The sequence below is a fragment of the Stylophora pistillata genome, chromosome 5 (genome assembly GCF_964205215.1).
Source record: "Stylophora pistillata chromosome 5, jaStyPist1.2, whole genome shotgun sequence".
NCBI lineage: Eukaryota > Metazoa > Cnidaria > Anthozoa > Scleractinia > Pocilloporidae > Stylophora > Stylophora pistillata.
The window spans coordinates 4,294,385-4,311,030 of NC_142523.1; the positions used below are offsets into that span (position 1 = coordinate 4,294,385).

General features: G+C 39.3%; 2 protein-coding genes and 1 pseudogene across 3 annotated transcripts in view; all 3 read right to left on the reverse strand.

Annotated features, from left to right (window-relative positions):
• LOC111334986 (complex I assembly factor TIMMDC1, mitochondrial) overlaps positions 1-16,646 on the reverse strand; it is a 42,800-nt gene that overhangs the window by 21,955 nt on the left and 4,199 nt on the right. The gene's annotated exons all lie outside the window — the stretch shown is intronic.
• Positions 3,100-6,151, reverse strand: LOC148729891 (E3 ubiquitin-protein ligase TRIM45-like; annotated as a pseudogene).
• Positions 12,353-16,646, reverse strand: part of LOC148729892 (uncharacterized) — a 116,661-nt gene continuing 112,367 nt past the window's right edge. The window contains exons 6-9 of the mRNA XM_088761365.1: positions 16,191-16,294; positions 15,616-15,676; positions 14,410-15,051; positions 12,353-13,973 (exon numbers count right to left, since the gene is read on the reverse strand). Coding sequence (XP_088617491.1) covers positions 13,181-13,732 — 552 coding nt within the window. The 5' untranslated portion in view covers positions 13,733-13,973; positions 14,410-15,051; positions 15,616-15,676; positions 16,191-16,294 and the 3' untranslated portion in view covers positions 12,353-13,180. The remainder of the gene's footprint in view (positions 13,974-14,409; positions 15,052-15,615; positions 15,677-16,190; positions 16,295-16,646) is intronic.

Below are 16,646 nucleotides of genomic sequence, written 5' to 3' on the forward strand. Positions count from 1 at the left end.
GGCTATGCATGCAAACACCAAACGAACTTGACCAATATCCAGCCATCTTGATCACATGCTTGGTCAGCAATGCGAAAAATAGGGAGCCTCTGGCGATGCTTGACTGCAGAACTTCAAGTCCCATCAGATGAAGTCCCATCCATCAGATGAATTTAACTCTTTAGGCTAACATGCTCCCAGGGTCAAATATGGGAGAGTTCCGTAACTGTCAGTTTATTCAGCATGGACAATTTGTTATGAAATGAGTTTCGCTTTTTTCTGATCCTGTATTCATGTTGTTTCATTTCATTTTTCTTTCCAGCCGTGTTATGATTGCATGGCTGGGGGTACAAGCGCTGTTACAAGTGTTGTGGATCTGGAAGGGTACGTTAATGTCAAAATCTTTAGTTTCATATTCGTTTTAATGAAGAACGATGTTATTTGTTTGCTCACGGACATGAAGGAAACCAAAAACATCCGAGTACCGCTGAAAGAATCGAATTGTAGATCTTGGAAATGGAAATTCTTAGATTTCGCGTTCCGATGACCATCCGAAACCCAAAGATCAGGGAGACCTCGTGAAATCTGAAGATCTGGGACTCGATTTCTTTTAAAATCCGAAGACTTGGGACTCGATTTCTTTTGAAATCCGAAGATCTGGAATTTGATTAGCCGTGAAATCCGAAGATAGGCGATTTGATTCGTCGTGAAATCCGAAGATATGGGATTCGTTTCTTCGTTAAATCCGAAGATAGTTGATTTATTGATTTATTTAGTTATAACAACAAACATATGAAACATATGAGTGAACTGCGGTTATGAGACGTATATAAGAACGATCCTTCGCAGTAAAGCACTATTTGAGCAATAGTGGAAATCAGACCTGAAAAAAATTTCAGGCCTGTACGGGATTCCAACCACTGACCTCTGCGATACTAGTGCAGCGCTCTACCAATTGAGCTAACAAGCCAACTGGGAGCAGGTCATCAAATTAATTCGATATAAACCCGTAGATGATAAATCGAACAACGGGTTTATATCGAATTAATTTGATGACCTGCTCCCAGTTGGCTTGTTAGCTCAATTGGTAGAGCGCTGCACTAGTATCGCAGAGGTCAGTGGTTCGAATCCCGTACAGGCCTGAAATTTTTTTCAGGTCTGATTTCCACTATTGCTCAAATAGTGCTTTACTGCGAAGGATCGTTCTTATATACGTCTCATAACCGCAGTTCACTCATATGTTTCATATGTTTGTTGTTGTTCGATTTATCATCTACGGGTTTATATCGAATTAATTTGATGACCTGCTCCCAGTTGGCTTGTTAGCTCAATTGGTAGAGCGTTGCACTAGTATCGCAGAGGTCAGTGGTTCGAATCCCGTACAGGCCTGAAATTTTTCTTTCAGGTCTGATTTCCACTCTTGCTCAAATAGTGCTTTACTGCGAAGGATCGTTCTTATATACGTCTCATAACCGCAGTTCACTCATATGTTTCATATGTTTGTTGTTGTTCGATTTATCATCTACGGGTTTATATCGAATTAATTTGATGACCTGCTCCCAGTTGGCTTGTTAGCTCAATTGGTAGAGCGCTGCACTAGTATCGCAGAGGTCAGTGGTTGGAATCCCGTACAGGCCTGAAATTTTTTTCAGGTCTGATTTCCACTATTGCTCAAATAGTGCTTTACTGCGAAGGATCGTTCTTATATACGTCTCATAACCGCAGTTCACTCATATGTTTCATATGTTTGTTGTTGTTCGATTTATCATCTACGGGTTTTATATCGAATTAATTTGATGACCTGCTCCCAGTTGGCTTGTTAGCTCAATTGGTAGAGCGCTGCACTAGTATCGCAGAGGTCAGTGGTTCGAATCCCGTACAGGCCTGAAATTTTTTTCAGGTCTGATTTCCACTATTGCTCAAATAGTGCTTTACTGCGAAGGATCGTTCTTATATACGTTATTTAGTTATGTTTTTCGTTTTTCAGGTGTAATGGTTCTGCTCTCGTGGAAGGAATGCAGAAGTATGAGCAGTCTATTAACTGCATGGGCAGAGGTTGGAAAACGTGAGTGTACAGCTGTCTTGGTTTTCATTGGTTTGGCGTGTTTGTTTGTTTGTTTGTTTGGTTTTCACAATACAGTCGGACCTGAACAAACTGCCACCTCTCTAAATGGCCGCCTTTCCACAACGGCCACTTTTTTGGTCATGTCGGGCTGTCCATACATTCATTTAACCTCTCTACAATGGCCACTTCTTCACAACGGCCACTTTCTTCTGTCCTCAAGGTGGCCGTTGTGGAGAGGTTGAACTGTATCTACAACAAAATCAGTCAGACACAGCTCTTGTAGATTTTAAAGAGAGGTAGATAAATCTTTTTACGGTATCAACATTTCCATTCCTTCCAAAGAAAAAGAGCTTTTAAAAACCTTTTTCGATTGCAGTTGTGAGGTTTGTAATGGCCACGGCCGAATAAAGTGTGGGACGTGTTTGGGACAAGCTCAATTAAAAACTTTCATTTCGTTGACTGTAAAATGGTAAATTAGTGAAGCCATACACATTTATAAACTTCGCCATGTTCTATCAAGTGAGGTGTGTAAATTTAAGGCCCATATTCCAAATCTACTTAGCGAGCGTTGAGATTTCCTGATAGATCACTTCACCCGGGAACAAGTCGCTGACTAGTTCTCATACCCTTTTCCCGAGGAGTAATCTGTTCGTACGTGTGACCAATCACTCGCGATTCGTCCAAAAGATTTGTTTTAATCAAATGGATGAAAACTGCAGAGCTTGGGTTTCAAAGTTTCAAACCTCGCAACTCATTTGTTTAACGTTTTAAAAAGCATATAAACTTGCCAGCCTCGTAGGTTATCAATCACTTTTTGAGGTTTAGCATTAGCGTGTTGCGTTACAAACTCTCAAGGGTGCGCTGAAAGAACTTCCGGTTGGCTTGGATCTCTCAGGGGTGAAACACTACTTCCAGCCTGTAAATTCAGCTATTTATTCAGATTCCATATTTTAGCCGGTGGCTGAGCATCCTCTCTTAGTAAACTGCCCGTAAATCAGTCACAAAGTTTCGAATCACTCTTCTTTTTTTTATCAAACACTTATTCCACAGCGAAGTTTAAAAACAATCACAACTATTTTATTGACATATTTTTACATTTTGATTATTTACAATTTTATATTGCATACTTCTATATGCAATAAAAATATTTTACTAAATTAAATATCAAAAATCAGTCCATTCACTCTGCTCGTTTAACTCAGGAACAGGTTCCTTGCTCAGCATGGTGGAAATATTCCAAATTACTTTATCTTAGATGTAACATTACTTGAAGCTATACCTCTAAATATAATTAATGATCTGGTGGAACTGAATTTTGTATTTCTGTTATCGTATTAGACTTGATTTCAAACAAAAGTTTTAAGACCTGTGTAATCATTGATCTAAAAGACCTTATTGACCAGGCTGACTGACAGATCACACTTGTGTAACCCTTAGACTCCCAGAAACCTGTAACTTCTCCCTATGATATCCAGACATGATCCAGCAAACAGGTAATGAGAATACTCAAAGTTATCAGGAAGAAGTTATTATCTTGATCTAACACCAAATTCTCGTAACAAATTCACAAAGAAATGTGTAGCAGCCAGAGGGGAGAATTGACAATCAGATCTTGGGAGTTGAAAGGTTAATGTGCAATCTCTGAAATTTGTGATGTGATTGGTTGTTTTGTAGTTCCACTGACCATTCAGAAGATTGTTACTGAGAATATACATCACTTGTCCACAGTAGTTTCATGTTTAAAAGTTGCATAAAATCAAGTTAAATCTTGTAAGGTATAATGATGAGTCTATTCAAATATCTGAATGCGATGGTTACTTAAGTCAGACACAACTACTTGACCATCGCTAAGTACTGCAACAGAGACGGGATTATTAAATTTTCCTTTAAAGTCTCCTTTTGATCCAGATTTTGTTATGAACTTTCCACTAAGATCAAATACCTGAACTCTGTAATTACCTACTTCACAGACCATCAGGTGTCCTGCCTTGTTAACTGACAAACAACGAGGGTAAATGAACTCCCCATCGCCCTCCCCCTTCTTTCCAAATTTGTACAAAAAATTACCATTTCTATCAAACACTTTGATAAAACGTTCACGAAAGTCTGACACTATGAGATATTTTTCATATTGTATGCAGTGAAAGGGAAAGGTTAAAGAACCCTCACCCCTGAATTTACCTAAATAATAGCCTTCAGGAGAAAAGATCTTGATTAATTTGTTGTATGAATCAGCAATAATTATATTTCCGTCGTTCTCTATAGATAAGCCGTGAGGATAAAACAGCTGGTGATCAAGAGTTCCTTTAACACCAAACTGGCTCAGGTACTCACCCTGCTCACTGAACAATTGAACACGGTGGTTACCATTGTCCACCACTATAATGTTCTTGTTTTTACCAAAAGCTATCCCAGTAGGACAGTTGAACTCTCCCTGTTTATTACCTTTGCTACTGAAAGATCTTAAGTAAGTTCCATCACTACTAAATACCTGAACCCTGTAGTTACCCGAGTCAGTCACTGCAATTTCATTACGTTCATTCACTGCCACTCCCCAGGGTTTGCTTAACCTTCCAAGAGACGAGCCTTGTTGTCCAAAAGATAACACGGGTGTGAATTGTCTGGGTGAAACTTGAACTGAGAAAGTACTGCCACGAGCTTCTCTTTCGTTCACTTTGACTACGGCCCGGCATCTTCCAGTTTCTTTGGCAAAGTAACTGACTTTGTAGCTTCCATCGTAGTTATCTTTCACTTGCACCTCTGTCGCGCCGTCAAGGCCTTGCTGATTTTTTATTTCCACAGTTACTCGGTCACGCTTTTCGTAATACTGCTGTCCTTTGGCATTTTTTGTTGTTAAAACAAAGTTGGCTTCAATTCCAACAATCGCTTCAGTGAGTCCTTTTCCTTTCGCCGTTGAATGATCCGCTTTGGTCTCGTTGGGTCGAAAGGTAAAGACATGGCCAATCCCTTCTTGAATTGTTTTTGCCTTTAAAGCCTCGTTTTCGTCGAAGATAAATTGACGCAGATCTTCAAGGTCACAGTCTAGTTCTTCACGCTGTTCATCGCTTTTTTTCGGAATGATTGTCTTCATTGCCTCATCTCTCTTTGCATGCTCTGCATTTGTGCTTGGTTTTAAAAGCGATTCAGCTTTTTTGACTGCTGTTTAGATTATTCTGACTCTCTGTTCCATTTCGATCCTTTGTATTCGCAAACGTTCCAGGAATTGTTGCGTCTCATGATCTGCTTCATTAAAGATTTCCTGTTTCTTGGTTTCAATAACAGCGATCAAGCTTTCTGCAAACTGTTGTGCGCTTCTTTTTACTTTGGCAACGTTTGCTTCGATGTTATCACAGCTTTCGTCAAGTTTCGAGATTTTGTCTCTCATCCTTTGCGCTGTTGCCTTTTCGGACTCAATCGTGGACATAACTTGCAATTTCTTTTTATTTGCCGCTTCTTCCAACAGTACCTAACATGTTTATCGTGTGCGGTTACGACGCATGAAGAGCAAACGGTCTCTTCACATTTGACACAGAAGAACTCCAGCTCTTTCTTTTTGTGGCCTTGTCGCGAACAAAATGCTGGTCGCTTTAAGACATCCTCGATGTCTTGATCCTCAAAGTCATTCAGCGCAAGAACTCGGTGTTCTTTATTTTCTCGGAGTAAGTTATGCACAGTGATACACTGTTCACACCAGAATGTACAGCACTGAAAACAGTAGAAACTTTGCACTCTTTTTTTGTCGCAGTTTCTGCATTTGACTCCTGTAGAACTGCACTCCTTTATGGTCAACACATCTAGTAAGCTGTTGATGCGAAAGTTAGTGGGCAGGTTTCTTCCAGGGACTTGACTTTCCTTGCGACACTCAGGACACGTTATGACATCACGGCGGCCACTGCTTCTTTGAATTCCTGCTAAACAGTAAAGACAGAAGCTGTGAAAATATGGCAGCTGTTTTGGTTCAGTAAATGTGGTCATACACACAGAACAGGAAACTTCTTCATGAAGATTGTCAAGCAAGGTTTTGATATCCATTACTAGCGGCTTCAAAGGAGAGCTTTTGCTGCACGTACCAAACACGCCTTAAACAGTGTCGTCTTGCGACTGAAATGCAATACATATTAGTGACCAATTACATGTGATGCGTAAACGGGTATTGACAAGCGAGATTTCTGAGAATCGTGAAAGGTTACCCGACTTGACCTCGCACATTTTAATGCTCACTGTGTAGCTGTCGGTGGACAAACGTGTTTTCAATCAGATGGTGGACCGGTTTTGTGAAGATTGGCTGACCTTCAGTGGGTCTTCAGAATGGCTGCGACAGATCGAGAAGTTTAATTGAAGGGAGATTTTAAGGAAAAGTTGACGCTATTGTAGAGTTGACTTAAAATTTCTGGAATAAATGGGCGATTTGTTATGGGAAGTCAAAAGTGGTCGTATCCGGCTGTTTTGTTGGGGGAGCGCGTTTTGAAATGAATGTGATAATTGAAAAGGGAGATATCTGAGAATCGTGTAAGTTTACCGTGACCTTGCTCATTTTGATGCTCAATGTGTAGCTGTAGATATATGTTTTCAATCAGATGGCGGACATGTTTTGGGAAGAGTGGCTTTATTCTGGCCTCGACGAAGCTTAAAGATATTTGGGAAGAGCGTAGGGGATTTTAAAAAACAACAGACTCTTTATGACAAAATTTTGTCAGGTTGACATTATCAGTAGCTTATGCAGCTTAACTTTAAAAGTTTTTTGTAGATAAGTGAAGGTGGTTTCTACTCTCTTAAACCACACACGGAGGAGTTAAGCGTGTGAACTAGTTGTCCTTGAGCCGAGCAGAAGTCACACGCAAGCGCGTCCTTTCCCCACCCCGCTCAGAGTTTTTTTGCTTTACTAGCTCTTGCCTTATGTTCCCGCGCTGCCACACGAGCGCTTGCTGCTGAAACTACAACGGTATGGGATAGACGGCTCTCTACTACTGTGGATTAAAAATTTTTTGACGAATAGAAGGCAGCGTGTAGTGTTAAGGGGCAATTGTTCAGACTGGTCACCCGTGATTTCAGGTGTGCCTCAAGGAACAGTACTCGGCCCAATCCTATTCATTATTTATATAAATGATATTTCGGCAAACATTGCATCAACCGTGAAAATCTACGCTGATGATACTAAAATCTATCGCAAGATCATGGAGCCTGATAAGGATATACCAGCCTTACAGCTGGACTTGAACAAATTAAGCGATTGGGCTAACAAGTGGCAGTTGCGCTTTAATCCTGAAAAATGAGAAGTTATGCGTGTAACGCACAGTAGAGACAGATCCAAGCCTAGTTATTCCCTTGGTACGCAACTAAAATCTGTCGACAGCGCCAAGGACCTAGGGGTTACAATAAACTACGATCTATCTTGGGGTAAACACGTTTCCTACATAGTAAACAAGGCGAACAAAGTGTTGGGTATAATTAGGCGATCACTTGGAAACGATAATCGCTATGCGTTTTCCTGCCTCTTTAAGTCGTTAGTAAGACCTATACTCGAATACGCTGTCCCCGTCTGGAGCCCCTACCAAAAAAAGGATATCGAATCCTTGGAAAAAGTCCAAAGAAGGGCATCTCGGTTGGCATTAAAGCAAAAACGCGGAGAAATGAGCTATGAAGACCGCTGCCGCCTACTGAATTGGCAAACTTTGGAGAAACGAAGAGAGTTTTTATCTCTGATCCAGTGCTACAAGATAGTTCTGGAAATAGATAGTCTTCATTTTTCGGACTTTTTTGAACTTACTAAATGTAATCGAACTAGAGCCAATCACGATTATAAGCTCTACGTAAAAATAGCTATCGTAAATTGCTACAAATTTTCTTTTTTTGTACGGATCGTTAATATGTGGAATAATTTGCCTAAAGATATTGTACACGCAGGATCATTGACTTTATTTCGTAACAGACTAAAGATTTACATGAATATTGATTGAGATGATGGTAAACAGTTTTTAATTATCTATATATAATGTTTTGATCTTTTATTCGAGGAATCTTTCATATAGGGTTAACCTCTAGAATATCCCCTTTCGAGAGATACTTTTGCAATTTTTTTTATTTTCCTTTCTCTTGAATAAAGTATTGTATTGTATCTCATGTAGTGTTTTATATCACTCTATTACCCGAGTTTTATAATTCCACACAGCGTAAGTCAGGTGTTTTATTCATTTACAGGAGCTATTTACAGGAGCACTAATTCGAGCTTAATATAGCTTGCGAGGGGACTTGTTGTATAAGAAACATGCGTAAAATGATAGATTGTAAAATTTCACCCGGAATAATTGTGAAGGGAAACCGGAATCCTTTGTCTCCTAACTTTTTCTGTTCTTTCTACTCCGGACATTATATTTCTACCCTTCCTCCACTTTGCAGTTTCGCTCTTCCAGCCAATTTAATTGTAACAATATTCTTTTCTCGTGAGATAATAAGTCAGAGACTGGACTCTTTCGTCACAGACGAAGGGAACGTGGTGGTCCTTATTGTGGGATGAAATCATTATCTATCTTTGGCGGTTTTTTAATTTGTGGTAACCAATCCCTTCACGCATGTTTGTGATTTCGCACATCAGAATAAGAGGAAAACGGAACTGTGACCTTAGGCAGCATAAAAATTGCTGCTCATAGATGTCATCTGTTTTCTTTTCTATTTTGTCACATGTTTTGTGTAAAGTTGAATTTGCTTTTAGAACAGAGAGCAAAACACTCGCAGACTAACACTGCAATCGACGATCGCGGCATAATTAGCAACTACCGTGACGCCAAATATCTGTTAAACAGCTTCAGTTGGTAATCTTTTGATTGAAATGCTACTAATATTGACCAATTACATAAGATACCTAAAGACATATTTGACTTGCAATACATCTGAGAATTATTTAAGTTTAGCTTGACCTCAGAAATTGAAAGCTCATTATGAAGTTGTCACTTGAGACAGACATGTTTTATCAATAAGAAAATTGATAGCGTGTTAGAAGAGGCTTACCCTTATCATAGCTGGGAACGATCTAAGTTTTCACAAAGGTCTTTGAGAAGAGCGTGACTTCTACAAAAACGCTCTGAGGTCAAATCCGTGATTTCTGGCGTAACATTGTGTGCCGAATGGACTATGTGACTCAATCAAGAGACAGAATGAAAATAATTTTCCTATTCTCGCCCTTCCCTTATGATCCTGAAAACGTTTCATCGATGACTAGTTTGTTTCTCAGATGTTGTCATGTAGTTTTCATTACAATTGGTAATGGGACTTCGTGTCGTACAATTCCGCTTTTAGTCATAATCCTAACTAGCAAGTCGAACTCCCCATCGCAGTTCTTCGTTTTTTGTTCATCAATTGTCTTTTTAACAGCACTAAACAGATACGTTTTGAACGATAACGGCGACTAAAGGAGGAATAAAACTTTTTTATGGCGCACTTGTACATCTACCAATTTTCAGAAATTTCCTCGTATGAATATCAAATCTTAAAACAAACTAATAAGGGAAACATTGCACTACATACGTCACAAAAGGAAGATTCCGACCGCGACCACATTCCATTCACTCTCACGTTTCACCCTCACAAGCACTCACTTAAATCCATCATTCTTAAAAACTTTAAATTACTTCAAAACAATCCAGAGACAATAACTATCTTTTCGCAGCCTCCGCTCATTTCATTTAAACGCGACAAAAACATAGGCAATTTTTTGGTCAGAAGTTCTTTTGAGACTAATGACCAACCAGGCACTTTTAAACGCGCTCGTGCACGATGCAAAACGTGTCCTTTCATTTACAACACTGAGAAAATATCAGAACCCAAACGATCCATAAAGATCACCGATCACTTCACGTGCACTTCCGCCAATGTAATTTATTGCATAACTTGCACTTATTGCAAAAAGATTTACATCGGCGAAACAGGCAGAAGACTAGGTGACCGATTCCGAGAACACCTTCGCGACTTGCAGAGGAATGACAAGGACACATCGAAACCAGTCGCTAGACATTTTAGTTTACCTAATCATTCTAAGCAACATATGGCAATCTGCGGTCTTTCCTTATACTTAGGTAGCACGGAAAGCCGTAAAACTCTTGAACAAAAGCTCATCTTTCAAACCGGCAGTCTAAATCCCACAGGTATCAACGAACGCTTTTCATTCCACTAATTTATTCGTGTTTTACTCGTTGCCATGTTCCCACCAATCACGTAGCTCTATTTTCTGCCTTTAAAAGCACACACAACCCACAATTCCTCTATTCGCTCCGACGAAAAGCTAACGCTCGAAACGTCAGCTTTTATAATCGTAACGGTGGCCAATTTACCATTTCAACTTTGTTGATATTTAACAATTATTCCACTCTCGCTTGTTGGATATGAGATGATTATAGCCAACTCGGCGCTACGCGCCTCGTTGGCTATCTATCATCTCATATCCAACGCGCGCTCGTGGAAAAAATTGTTTTATTAAAAAAACGCCCCCAAGATATTCGACAAATCTTGTCGACTTTATTTTGTGAGAAGAAACCGGATTTAACAATGTACAGAAATTAGATTATGGTATATTGGCTCCTATACCATAATGGCTGAGCCAATAAAAAGTCTTGAATTGCATTATCCAATGATCCAGTTTTTAATAAATTGAAATTATTTCGTTACCCCCACCGACGCAGCCCCAAACAGTCTCTTTTGAAACTATCAGCCTTTAATAAGGGAAACAGTTTTGCAGGAAACGTCGAGGAAAAGAACCTTTTACAGCCGTCCGCTTTCATCTCCGCCTATGGGATGGTGGCAAGGAATTCGAAAGAGGAACCCGCGCCCTTTTGCTCCTTGGAATTAGGGAATCAGTTTGCTAATATTTTATACTTTGGCCAAGATTGAAATTTTTGTATCTATATGTAATTTTAGCCAATAATTGTCAATCACTTAGTAAGTTCAAGAGTTTACCTGTACACCTACATTGCCTATTTTCAGTTTTCAACCGTTGATTTACCAAGCTAAGATTTAATTGTGTAAAAACTGTCTAGCAACATAGATCTGAGTGAAAATACGATCGTCGGTTTGTTGAGGTGTACATTTCATTTCGCTGTCTAGGTTTACAAGTTATCAACTATCAGAAATAAGAAATTTTTTATCAATTTTCGCTGCGACGGAATGACCGGCAGCAGGGTGTGGTCTCAAATAGACTGAATGCCTGGCAGCTGGAAATTGTCGCGTAATTTTAATTGAAAAGTTCTTTTAAACTTTTTAAGAACATCGGGATGTTTGTGTAGTAACTTCCAAAATATTCCAAAAATTTGTTTGTTTGTTTTTTTTTTAGTGGACAAATTCTGCGAGTTTGTACTCCCCATAATGTTGCTCGGTTGGTGACGCTTAGCAGCATACGCCTCTGATCAGAGTGCTGGGCACGGTCTCCAATAGAATAAATGCCCGGCAGTATGAAATATTCGGCGAAATGTCATTGAGAGGTTCTGAGGCGTTGTATTTCATAAATGGCACTTTTACCCTTTTAGTTCTTTCTGTAAGCCAGCGAATCAACATGGAACTAGTCAACATGTCCCCCTTACGCTAACACTGTTTTGGTTCACTTGATGTAAAGACTTCCGACAGAAACAGTGTAGTTTATGCTACGTACAATACTCCCAAAGGCCCTGTTACACTAAATAAAAGTACAAATTCACTAAGGTAAAACGGGATAAGGATCTTAAATCTATACTCCGTGAAAAAGGTCTTCTGTACTATTCCCGGAATTCGGAGGGACATTTTAAGACCGTGCCCAACAGTCTGCTAAAGTGTTTTTGTGGTTCGGAAAAATTTATCCACTAAAAACCAAAATAATTTTAGAATCGCTTGGAACACCTAAACAAACAACGTATTTTCTCACTGAATAGGTTTATTTGAGGTTTTCTGTATTGTTTACCTCCATATTTAGTAAACTTGAAGCTGTTCTGACGTAGGCCACCCTTCACGCCACAGTGATCTCGAAAAAAACATATTGCGAAACCAACTTGACCACCCAAGCCGCTTTATCTAACATGTTTAAGTGTTTCAGTACGGTACGTTCAAGCGAGCTTGACCATTACAAAACCAACGCAATTCTTAGAATCGCTTGGAAATAACTATGGTCGCAACAATCTCTTTATCTCGGATGAAACATTACTTGAAGATAAATCTCTCAGTATCATCAATGACGAAGTAGAACTGAATTTTGTAGGCTTGTCATCGTATTTAACTTGATATCAAGCAAAAGTTTTGAAAATTGTGTAATTATTGACCTAAAAGAGCTTATTGATCAGGCTGACTGACAGATCACACTTAGTGTAACTCTTTAATTCCTAAAAGTGATTAACATGTAACTTCTTCCTATGATATCCATACATTATCCAGCAAACAGGTAATGAGAGTACTCAAACTTATCAGGTAAAAGCTATTATCTTGATCTAACACCAAATCCTCGTAACTAATTCACAAAGAAATGTGTAGCAGCCAGAGGGGAGAATTGACCAATCAGATCTTGGGAGTTCAAAGGTTAATGTGCAATCTTTGAAATTTGTGATGTGATCGGTTGCAATTGTTTTGTAGTTCCACTGACCATTCAGAAGATTCTTACCGAGAATATTCATCACTTCTCCAGAATAGTTTCATGTTTAAAAGTTGCATAAATCTTGTAAGGTATTATGACGAGTCTATTCAAATATCTGAATGCGATGGTTACAAAAGTCAGATACAACTATTCGACCATCGCTGAGCACTGCAGTAGAGACAGGAAGATTAAATTCTCCTTTATTGTCTCCTTTTGATCCAAATTTAGATATAAACTTTCCAGTAAGATCAAATACCTGAATTCTGTGATTATCTTCATCACAGACCATCAGGTATCCTGCCTTGTTAACTGACAAACAACTAGGTTCATTGAACTCCCCATCCCCTCCCCCTTCTTTCCAAATTTGTACAAGAAATTACCATTTCTATCAAACACTTTTATGCAATGTTCAGCTGAGTCTGACACTATGAGATATTTTTCACACTGTATACAATGAACGGGAAAGCTTAAAGAACCCTCACCCCCGAATTTACTTAAATAATGGCCTTTAGGAGAAAAGACCTTGATTAATTTGTTGATTGAATCAGCAACAATTATATATTTCCGTCAGTCTCTATAGATAACCCGTGAGGATTCAACAGCTGGTGATGAAGATTTCCATAACCACCAAACTGGCTCAGGTACTCACCCTGCTCACTGAACAATTGGGCACGGTTGTTATTATTGTCCACCACTACGATGTTATTGTTTTTCTCAAAAGCTATCCCAGCAGGCCAGTTTAACTCTCCCTGTTTATCACCTATGATACCAAAAGATCTGAAGTAAGTTCCATCGCAACTGAATACCTGAACTCTGTGGCTATTCACCTCAGTCACTGCAATTTCATTACGTTCATTCACTGCCAATCCCCAGGGATTCCTTAACATTCCAGGACACGAACCTTGTTTTCCAAAAGATAACACGGGTCTGAATTGTCTGGGTGAAACTTGAACCGGGAAAGGAAAACTTTGAGCTTCTTCTTTGTTCACTTTGATTACTGCCTGGCATCTTCCGGTTTCTTTGGCGAAATAGCGGACTTTGTAGCTTCCATCTTTCGCTTGCACTTCTTCCGTGCAGTCATGGCCTTGTTGGCTTTTTGTTTGCATAGTTACTCGGTCACGCTTTTCGTAACATTGTTGTCCTTTGGCATTTTTTTGTTGTTACAACAAAGTTTGCTTCAATTCCAACGATCGCTTCGGAGAGTCCTTTTCCTTCTGCAGTTGACAATCAAGATCTATCTACCTGCATTAGAATGTTCTTGGCAGGCTACTTGGTGCTGTGTTCGTCCCCAAGCATCTTCGAGCCCATGTTCACTTGCTGGTTAAAAAAGGTCGTGATGGGCCAAACCTTAATGAGAATCACAGAGAACATGGTTGTAGTTTAGTAAGAACAAGAAAGTTTAAGTGATAAAGCAGTTTTCAATTGTGCCATAAGTAATTCAGGATTGCATTAATTTTGCTTTACTCTTCTCTGTGATTGGTACAAAAAATTCGCACTACTCAACCAACCGGATGCTAAACTAAAACCAATCACGACTTGTTCGCCCGCATTTTTCCGCGCTTTAAGCGGTTTGCCCGTTTTTACTTTGATTTCTTATTGGCTCACCATTCAGGAAGTTTCCTCGTTCTTCGATCTCCCCGAAGCTCACATTTCCCTTTCGCTAACTTTGGTGCTGCATTTACAAATCTGGTCACTTGCGTCTACCCGCGCTTCCGACTGTTTTGTGAAAACGAAACGAAATAAACAAACAAACCAATGAAAACCAAGACAGCTGTACACTCACGTTTTCCAACCTCTGCCCATAAAGTTAATACACTGCTTTCTCTGCTACATTCCCTCAACGAGACCAGAACCCTGACACCTAGTAGAACGCAACTAACAAACAGAAAATATTAGTAAATACATCAATACATCGGCCACAACATGAGGAAAGAACCAAATAATGACTGCAGACCTGCATTGACCTGGACCCTAGGAGGACGGCGAAAACAGGGCAGACCAAAGACAACATGAAGGAAGACAGCAGAGAAAGAAAGGGAAAAAGCTGGATGGAAGATCCGGAGTGAGGTACAAATCGCAGCGGCTGACAGAGCTGGTTGGCGGGACTGTGTTGAGGCCTTACGTGCCACATGGCATGAAGGAGATAGGCGAAGAAGGTGACCTCAATACATCTACTCTCTCCGGATTTCACGAAGAATCGAATCCCAGATCTCAAGATGTCACGGGGTATCGAATTCCAGATCTTTGGATTTAGAAAGGAATCGAGTCCCAGATCTTCGGATTTCAAAAGGAATCGAGTACCAGAACTTCGGATTTCACGAGGTCTGCTTGATCTTCAATACTGGTTGTAAAGTCATTACACAACTGAGGGGGCTGCTCCATGGAGGTGGGGCAGGCCCATTAATAGAGCTGTCTATTGGCTGACCTAAAATTTAAAGATTTCATTCGTGTTTTCGTTTATTTGCGTAAATCAGACAGGCTGGCCTTGTCTAACATTCCACCTGGTTCGAATGGGGTGCCTGTGTAACAAGGCCAGAACACAACTCTAGGAGTTACCTCCCCTACTCTTTGCGAGAAGTATGTGGGTTCTCTAATGTCCCAAACTAACCAGCACAGAGAAGATGCAGCTGGAGACAGAGCCTACGGTTTATCGTCTTTATCCGAGAAGACTAGATTGTTTAACCATTTCCGAAAGTATTAGCAATTATTGTAATACATTCTCCTCAGTCACTAAATACCCTAAGTGCTTGTTCATCTGGACTAGGGCTTTTATTCATGTTGTTAAAACAACATGAATTAAAATTAATCTTTTTTCTTCTATTTTGGAGCTGGATTTCTTGGAGAAGTATCTCTGTATCTCTGCCATCTGGAACAATTTCCAGAAAAGTATGCAACAATAATTCTACATGTAAAAAGGAGAGTTATTGAAACTAAAAGAAATTCTACGCTGGCAATAGGACTATAATGACATTACTAAGTTAGTCAGTACCTTTTTGAGGTTCAAATTTTCACTCAGTCTTTTGCAATTCACAGAAACTTTCCAGAGAGTACTGCAATAGTAAAATTCAATGAAAAGAAACTTTAAAAAAAATGCAACATATTAATATCAGTATGTGAATGACAATGTTAATCTTTTTATTGATTCCTTCTTGAGGAAAAAAAAAGCAAAATTAACATTTATCCTCTAACTCCCATGATCTGATTGAACTCTGGGCAACTGAGAATAAATAATAAATAATTAGATAATAATAATTAATCTTATATATTATTATTTTTTATTACATGATAATAATTAACCTCATTTATTATAATTAGCAGGGAGGAGGACTTGAACCCAGGACCACCAGAATACAAGTCCAGGGCCCTGGGCACCACTCTGCCACACAGCCTCCTTCAAAACTAAAGTTGTCACAATGTTAGGTTTTGTAAATGAAAGAAAAAAATCTGTGGAATAAATAGCAGACAAAGGCCACCCATCACTAACTTGAACAGAATAAAGCAAATAAAAAATAAAATTAAAAATAATTGTGGATTAAATTAGGGCGAAAATAGAACATCACTTACTCTATTTCAACATTGCATTCCTTATGTTGCTTTCTGTTCAGATCGTATTCCTCTGGTAGAATTGAATTTCCAGCCTGTGGAAGTTTTTAATTCCAAGGGGCAAACTGAAGGTTCAGAAAGTTAGAAGAGTGCAAATTAAATTTATTGAGCGCTGTTATAAAACTACAGTCCAACTTATACTGTACACTGGATAGTCAGAACAAAATAAAGATAATTGATGAAGTCAATGTTTGATTCACTCAGCAACATTCAGTCAGCAACGACTTAGACCTTTACACCCTAATATCAGTATGCATATTCTCCATACTGTTCTTCATACATTTCTTCGGGTGCAAACAAGGAGAATTTGTTTAAAAATTACGAGCTTGTTTCATTAGTGATCATTTCCTTTATTCTCCTGACCTCAATGTGTGATTCAGGGGGGGACAGTGTACGGAGATATTATATGTTAGTCAC